A 9,192-nucleotide genomic window follows, 5' to 3' on the forward strand; every position below is an offset into this window, starting at 1 on the left:
AATAACACACGTACATATTTTTGTTTATGTATCTATATAAATTTGGTATCTCAATATTTTGTATTTGAATACTACATATTTTTTGCCTTTTAATGTTTGATACCAAATCACAAGCTTAATCTGAATACTTACCAAGTTGGTAACATTCTAAAGAGAAAACATATTCTGACATCACCATGATCAGCAGAATAGAAAAAACAAGTACAACGTTTACTACCTTTTGGGCATCAGTCATGGATGGATAACTACAAAAGTGGAAGTCAGCAGGTTTTTTCTTTACTAATTTTTAGCAATACAGATATTCTGATACAGTGAAAGAAATAGTAGGGCAAGAAAAAGGAATTAATACCTGGCATGTTCCTGAACTCCAACAATCTCTACTTCGCTATCAGAAGAAGCGATATTAATCTCTTCATTGATCTGGGCATTACCAGTAGAGGTTCTGTCACTTGCAAGGAAGCCTGGATCCAAATGACCTACAGATGGGGAAAATGAAAATACAGCCAACATTTAACAGCTTACACAACGCAGAAATCAGCTGGAAAAGGAATTTCCCAAGTTAACAAAAAAGACTGAAACACTGAGACTGGTAAATCTTATTAGATCAATTTGTCCATCTTTCAGTTCATCACGTGATACAGGATGATCATTGGATTTATCCAATCTCAACAGCTCTAGTGATGGGGTCATCACACAGATGAGAACAAAGCCCTAATATCGCACCAATAACACTTGACATTCGGCTTTCCAGCTGTTATTTTACAACAATGCTGAGAGGCAGACTGTGCCTAAACCTCTCTGAAATAAAGAAACAAGGAAATCTATTGTCAGCAGATCAGACTCAATGATACTGTGGAAAACAAAAGCCTATAGGCTGGACAGAAACATCACACACACTAAGGAAAATGAATTTTTAATTTTTTTTTTTAACAAGGGAAGCCAGTCAATAAAAAAAACCCCCAACAAACCCATCAGCTTCTAGTCACACAGCTTCATACATCTGCTCTGACATTACTACTAATACTTGAAAAAATATCTGTTTCTCATTAAGTTCCACATACAGCAGTGTTGGGTATTTATTACAGATCCTCAATGCTATCCAGTTCGTTGGTCTGTAAAATGAGTCCCCTCTCAATACTCACAAGTGTGGCAAGTTCTGCCTTTTCTGCTAACCAGGTCCTTCATCACAATTAGTGAAGCTGTGTTGTGACATATTAAATAATATTTGCATGGAAAACACAGGACAGCCAAAATTATTATTTGTTTTACGGAAAATAAGCTACTTTTAAAAAATCAATTAAAAAATAAGATTTCAATAAAAAGAGGTGACTTCTGCTTTTTTTTTTTTTTCCCCTGAAAAAAAGATTACTTCTACTGTATCTCTTTAGCAGGCACCTCGGGGATCCTGAGCAGCCCTGAAGCAGATGAGACTACCTACTTCCTAGAAACCACTCACTCAGCTGTATTACACAGGGGAAGAATAATTTGTCAAGCAGGAAATCTGAGATTAGATTAATATATTATGTATATCTAGTTTCACTGGACACCTCTTCGAAGATGAGAGGAGGAGGATGCAATAACGATCCACTGAATTTCAAAGGTGTGCAAACATGCAGAACTGACTGTACCATCAGCTAGATCAAGAGGACACAGAGAGAAGAAATTAAACTTAAAACAAGTGTCAGGGAAACCTTTTAATAACTGCTTAAAACACTCAGAAAAGATAAAAGCAAATAGTGGGGCAGAAACCATATTGTATGTTCAGGTTTTGGACAGCCAAGACCATTGGTGCAACATCTGATCAGGGTTAGCAAGAGGAGGGAACCTGTGTGCTGCCATGTACCCAAAGGAGAAGTTTCCACCTCAGAAGGCAAAAAAGAATTTACACTGCCCCACTCCTGAACATCACTGCTGCTACAGCACGGGCAGCACAACAGCAACACAATCCTTATTGATTCATGGGATCTGCTGTGGATATCAACCTGCCTTAATATGTTGCATTAATGTATTAATGACGTACCATCATTCTGCACCCTTTGCTAGACAGGGTAATAATGTCTGGCAGAGGGGCAAAGCAGACCAGCTCTTCAGGAGCTCCAAAATGAATCCCCAGAAGCTCCATAAACGGCAGCCCCAAAACAGCTTTCATATATTACCATAGCTTTAAGTTCAGACAACAAAAAGGTAATTAGCAGTAGAGAAACAACGATTAGCCAACTAAATATTGCAACAGTAGTTGAGTGTAAATCAGAGTTATAGCATACAGATAGATTTACAGCCTCTGGCCATAGAAATTTCATGCCTAATAACTTGCCTACACTGTTAATTTCTTTGCACGAACATTAGGATGAAACCCAAAGGAGATGTTTTGTTTGCCCTACAACATCAGGGCTTGCAAAACAGCCCCAAATATTTGCCCATCCACAAAGATGTGATAGTGTCTCCTAATAAGATTTTTCACTTAGATAAAACTTAGGTTATTATTTTCCCATGGGAACACATCATTTAATGGCTGTTAAACTAGATACTGGCCGAAGATTAAATTAGGATTTAAAGACGTAGGATTTAAAAAATTCTGCTTTCCAAATGTGCAATCCCAGACGTGGTAAGAAAAGGCCAGTACTGACAAATGTGCAGTCAGAAGCGTATGGAGGCTGCAGGGCTCTGGGGCAAGGTGTTTTCAGGAAGAAAAAGAGATTCATCCTTTCAGACGTTGACATGGCTATAGCACCTGGAGCAAATCTGTCTGGACACGTTCCCATAGGGTCAGGGATGAAGAATTTTATTGAAGTTTTCTAGTTTTCTTTTACCTGGCAACCTTCTTCTTTGCAAGTCGCCCTGGATATAGGTGGAGGAAGGAAGACAAATTTCTACCTGCATCAGAGCATCGTACTCGTAAGCGGAAAGTGGAAGAAAGGTTGGTAAGAAACATCACTTTTTATTTCCTTACACTCCTTTGAAGTGCCAATCCATTAGTGCTATATAATAATTTCAGCTGTTCTATTCATTTAATGATTCCTTAATAAAGGATTGGGCTTGTTAGATGTCAAATAGCTAACTATCAGTCACTGGCTATCTTGCAAACAATTCTGATATGCGAACATATAATATATAGTTCTTTACAGTGAGGGTGACGGAGCCCTGGGACAGGCTGCCCAGGGAGGGTGTGGAGTCTCCTTCTCTGGAGACATTCAAGACCCGCCTGGACACCTTCCTGTGTGATCTCATTTAGGTTCCTGCTCTGGCAGGGGGATTGGACTGGATGATCTTTTGAGGTCCCTTCCAATCCCCAACATTATGTGATTCTGTGATTCTGTAATATAGTTAGATTTATTCATTTATTTTCTGTATTAAGAATTAGATTTTAGAAAATAAGCTTAGCTTCATTTTGTCTCTGTGTTAGGAGGGAAACTTTAAGTTTAGATTGTTTTGTCTGTGTTAAGGGGGAAACTTTTACAATAACTAAGAAGCTGTTCCACACTATCAGCAAAGGCCTTGCAGTGCCTGGTGTGTGAGCAGTCTGGAGCAAGAGAAGAAGGAACTGGTACACAACACCTGCAGTCTGAAGCAAAAAGTTAACTTTGTTTTGTCTAACAGTCTACAAGGCTGCTAACAAACACCAACAGGAGGCAGTATGCAAGCATGAATGGGAGTGAACTTATGTTAAAATTTCTTGGAACTAATTACCTTAACCCATCCTAAATTTAATGAATACATATGTGTGTGTACTTTAAATAATGCCTTTGTAAAAGAGTGGGGGCGCAGGGCCTTTATGGAGCGATCCACCCTGTCGCCCGCCGGCAAATAAAACATACCTGCTTTATAACTCTCTAACGAGTTGTAAGGTTTTGATTCTGCAGATCAATTCCAGCTTGGAAAACACTAGCTAGCTTCAAAAAGGCTGGAACAACATCCAGTCACAGACCACAGTGAAAATAATGCAACAGAGATTCTCCAATTCAAATAACTTGTCCACTATACAATAATGGAACGTTTATTTCAAAATCTGCCACATACTTGTATTTCTTTAAGCCTTTTAGACATTGAAAAGCAGCTCAGAGCTACCAGGACACTTCCAATGTAGGTGCCCTTCGGCAGGTTTACTTTTGGAAAACACAGCTTGAAACAAAAAACTGCTATGCTCTACCACTGCAGGCACAACTGTATGTCTTATGCAGCTAAAAATCTTAACGTTAAAAAAACGAGTGGAAAGGAAGGCAATAAATTGGCACACAAGGCTACAGGATGAAGTCAACAGGAAATACTCTCTGTTAGCTCTCTGCATCCAAAACACAGCAGCACTTCACATTGTTGTTCAACTCTTTTGCCAGTAAAGAGTTGTAAGCACTTAGTGAAGTTGAACGTTTTTTCTGAGCTACATGAACTCCTCTGAATCCTTCCACAGTATTCCTACCCTTGAAAGAAATTTCTTTGCCATCTCTTGATGTTAACTAAGCTCACTTACAAGCACCTTTTCACCCTTCATCTTTATCTGATGCTGTCCAATTTTCTAAGGTATGTGAGAAATGCAGATGGAATATGGAAATAATTAATGCTTATATTTTAAAGAAATAAAGATACAAACAAAAACAGACATACACGATACTTAAAATGAGATGATGATCAGTTTACTAGCTGATGGCATGGGTTGTCATAATGAACCATTCAGTAACAAGCTTAGCTCACTTTCATTTAAAAAAAAAAAAAAACCAAAACATCAAAACCCCTCAAAACCCCAGGCCTAAGTTCCAAGAAGTAATTAAAAGGAAAAGGAGGAAAAATAATTAAGAAAATTAGTGTCAAAAATTACATTGTGGGAATCTCTGTCAATTTTTATCAGTTGTATTTTGGAATAAATGTCACGCATTTTTAAGAAGCACCTATATACTGTTTTATTGCAAAATCCACTCAAGGAGCTTTTAAAGCTGTATGAATTACAAAAATACTGAAAGCAAGAAAGGGAGAGACACCAACTGAGATGCTGGAACAAGCATCAGAGGAAGAGAATTCACACAAACCTGTATCAGTGCTCAGTTCATCTAGCAGCCCTCTGGTTCTCCAGGAAGATCCCGAATCTTGATTTCCTAAAGAATTATGGTGCTCTTGAACTACTGCAGCTGCCAACAGATTGTCCACATTTACCACTTCTGGGTCTGAATTTGTGTCTGATATATCATAATGAGCTACAACTGGAGGTCCATCTGCAGACGGAGAGAAAAGCAACACGTATTAAAAGTCAGCATGCTGTGAAAGGCACCTTTAAAAGTACAAATAATTTGTTTAGAGATTAACACAATCTCCTACATGAAACTCTTAAAGAACTATAAATTATACAAATTATTGAACTTCAATTAATGAAAACAGTCTGAAATTACAGAGACATTTTAACCTTTGCATACACAGAAAACACAAATGCAAGAAAAACAACTTTATCAATGTGTCAGTTATTTGTGTATTATCTTTCACATTAATACACATAAACATCTCCATATCTGACGTTACATTTACAATCTTACAAGGATAAAACCTTCAAAATAAAAAATAGCAAGTTACAGGACATTAATTCAGCAAGAAAAGTTATTTAACTAGAGAATTTAACAAAACTCAAGTGACAGTTTACATTAGTCTAGGGTCAACCAAATAAAACTAACTTTCTGATATAACTGATCCAGTGACAAGAAGTTTAACATTAGGTAACTTTCCTTACATAATGTTTACCTGCCAAGGACAGGGGAATTATTTAAAATGTCAATGTTTTTTGGTGGTTTGTTGGGTTTTTTTTTTTAAGAACAAGAATAACAAGAAACAAAACTAGAATGTGCAGTGATAAATACGCTTTTAATTCAATATGATTACCAGCCCTTGGCCACCAAAGCGAAGGAGGAAAGAGGGAGAGAAAATTGCTTACATGATTCTGAAGTCTATTCTTGAGGAATAACAAGAAGCTATTTTTAGTCTATTTTGTTAGGACGGACTATTTTCTTTGTGAGGAATGAAAATATAATAATTGGAAAGCATGCTAGAAATAGAAGTGGCTCAGAAAAAATTTAAACTCAAGACAAAGATTAATGTGGAAGCAGAAAGCATGAATATTGTAATTCCGAAAAGATGCACATTTTAACTCAAATGCCTCGTCTCAGCTACAGCTTTTCGACTCAGAGTGGATTAAAGTGGTTGGAGTTCCCACTCCTCACAAGACAGAATCAAAACTTTCTTTGGGCCAAGACTTCACCCTCAAAAATGAGTAGGAAATACAAAAACAAGCCCCCTCAGCAGCTTTCCTATTGCAGTTTGTTGACTTTAAGGAAGTTCTGGCAGTTCAATGTCTGCAGGACTCTTCTGTGATGGGTATGATACACAGAGGGTATAATTTGTATGGGATAATGTAAAATAATCATAAACTAATCATGTGTTTAGAAAAACAGGACCTTCAGAGTTATAAAATGACTAAAGAAATCTTTAGAAGTCACAAAGAATAAAAAGAAAAGACTTTTCTTTTAGGGGTGTGAAGTGCCTCTTGAAGACAGAAAGAACATGATGAAATAAAAGTCTCAAATTTTAGTTCTCTGAAAAGCTGTTTCTACTGAGGTTTTTAGCTTGGGGATTTTGGGGGGGTCTTCTTGTTCTTGTTTTTTAACTTAGTCCCTGAAACATAATTCAACTCACTATTTCAAGAAATGGCTATTTTGTGATTAGCAACACACTTCATTAAAGAGTGCCCATATTGCTTAAGTCCTACTAAAGATCAGTTTTGCAACAAGGTATGAAGAAATTCACAAAATATTTCCGATCAGAAAGTGTCTCCAAAACAGTTTCATAAAACAATGTTACATTACAAACTTAAAACAGACCCAACAAAAATAAATGGGTAGTTACATGCCAATGTATTAAAGACCAAACTGTTCGCAACGGGAAACGCTGATGATTATGACTAGAAAGGAAGTCCTGATAATTAACTGAAAGGCAATCTTTGTCTTTTTGAAAGGCAATTACAATATAATGGAATACCCAGTTCAAAAATCAGCTGGCTGATGTTCAGTTAATTATTTGTGAAAGCGATGATTAAATTACATGCGGAATCTATGACTGGACTGAATCACGAGAGGCATGTTTTCTTTCAGTCTTATCATCAGAGTTCAGCGTGAACATATATAATGTGATCTATAAAAATAAACAGTTGAGTGCAGAAGATACGAGGGTCAAGTACAATATTGACTATTTGACCATTTTTTCAATGGGTTATCTAAAATTTCAGGAGCTATGTACTGTTCCTTCAAGTCTTTGCTTCTCTCACTTCTAAGATCTCTAAAAGCTCAAGTGAAATTTGATTTTAGACAGACATGTCTACACAAGTAAAATTATATTTGGACAATAGGCACCAATAGTCTCAAGTCAAAATTGTACCACTCCTACATGTATAATCATGCAAAAATGTATAATAAATGTATATACATGCAGAGTGATATTCTCATCACCTACCCATAGAAATAACTTGTGTGAAAGTCTTCATCAGTAGGAAATACAAGCATAAACTTGTTATCTGTAGCTCCACTCTTGTATCTTCCACACTTCCAAACAGCACACCTTATAACTTAGCTTAAATTTAGTATACATCAAACAGACAAAAATATTTTCAATATAATTTACATACTCTAATTATATTTGTCAGTGTAACAGCCACCAATTTAACAATCTGGAAAAAAACAAGTTGCCTATTTACGAAGCAATCACAGCAGAGATCTATTTTTGCTTTTCTCAGCCTTGCCTTTCAGGATCAGACTTGGAAATGAAAGGCCCCTGACACCAGGGTTATCCATATCTGTCACCAGTAAAGGACCAATGAGGCCAAGATAACGGCAACGATGCTGCAACAAATCCTACGATTCCCAGCATATATAAAAGAAGAATTAATCAATAAATGCTTATGCGTGTTTCAAAAAAACCCCACAAAAAACAAACCAAAACAAACACAAAAACAAACCACCAATATAAAAGCTACAGACTGCTACAACGAGATGCAAGTTGCAGAGAAGGCATATTAAAAAAATAGAATAAAATAATTCCCAAAAGCCTGTTTCCTTTTCAGGGCTACAAGGATGGGACAGGAAGGGTTAAATTTGGAAATAAATAATACTTCCCTAGCCAACTACATGATTATCCGATGATGTGATGCAAAGTGAAAGTGTGGTACCAAGAAATGAGGACAACTGGCTTCAGCTGGGAAACAAGTGAAAAAATGCTTTCAAGTTGAAAAAGTGAAAGGATTAACTAAAACCACAGTAGTTAACTTTTATCTGCTTTTGTTTAGAATGGAGCTACTCCTTGTAATAACTGACTGTAACAGGATTTCAACAGATAGAAAAATGGACAACAAAAAATACTGTGCCAGAATCTGAACTGAACATAGCACAATTAGGAGGTTCCCTGGTGAGTAATTTAAACAATCTATTTAAGAAAAAAATCACATCTTTTGAGAAGCCAAGGTAGCTGGAAGACTGACATTTCCCTGGTGATAAGCTTTAATTAATTTCTAAAGCAATAAATGCTTGAAAAAGACATGGCTGAAAGTTAATAAGTACCAGCAGCAAAATACAGCTGTTGACATTTAATGTTAACATGGGGAGGGAAAGACTGCTTTATTATTATTTTTTTTTCTTTAAAGAAGTCAGAGACAGAGGTCATCAAGGGGACAGCGTCCAATTCTCTCTTAATTTACACAGCTCATCAAAACCAATTCCACTCCAGACAACTGATTTAGAAGCCACATGCACAAAAACTCATGTCTACACCTAACAATTTTTATTTTAAGCTCGCAATGTAGAAAATCCAACAATTTCTTATCTGCTGGCCACTCCCATGCTTTTCATACAGCCACATCTCAACGTGCAGCAGTGTAAATGGTGTAGCAAGACCCACGCTCCCGTTATCCCTTAATTCATTATAATGGCAGCATGAACAAAAAGGGGGAAATCAACTGTAAAACTTCAGCTGTGGGTTCAAAGCAGTGATCCTACAAGAAGCACCGTATCTTTGCGCTCCAACAGCTGTGTATCAAGGCACAGCAATACTTTATCATCGGAAACAGAAGATATTAACTAGCAGAACCTGGAGGGGGAATTAAGTCCTTTAGTTATTATTTCTCTTTAGCTTTCTTAAAATTTAGGCACGGAGACTCAGCTCACCACCTAAACT

The 9,192-nt window shown here is 36.8% G+C and overlaps 1 protein-coding gene across 1 annotated transcript in view; it reads right to left on the reverse strand.

Annotated features, from left to right (window-relative positions):
* Positions 1 to 349: 349 nt before the first annotated feature.
* ARK2N (arkadia (RNF111) N-terminal like PKA signaling regulator 2N) overlaps positions 350 to 9,192 on the reverse strand; it is a gene marked incomplete at its 3' end in the record, with an annotated part of 24,279 nt that continues 15,436 nt past the window's right edge. The window contains exons 2-3 of the mRNA XM_029087260.1: positions 5,019 to 5,201; positions 350 to 476 (exon numbers count right to left, since the gene is read on the reverse strand). Coding sequence (XP_028943093.1) covers positions 350 to 476; positions 5,019 to 5,201 — 310 coding nt within the window. The remainder of the gene's footprint in view (positions 477 to 5,018; positions 5,202 to 9,192) is intronic.

The sequence above is a fragment of the Antrostomus carolinensis genome, unplaced genomic scaffold, assembly GCF_000700745.2.
Source record: "Antrostomus carolinensis isolate BGI_N321 unplaced genomic scaffold, ASM70074v2 scaffold1591, whole genome shotgun sequence".
NCBI lineage: Eukaryota > Metazoa > Chordata > Aves > Caprimulgiformes > Caprimulgidae > Antrostomus > Antrostomus carolinensis.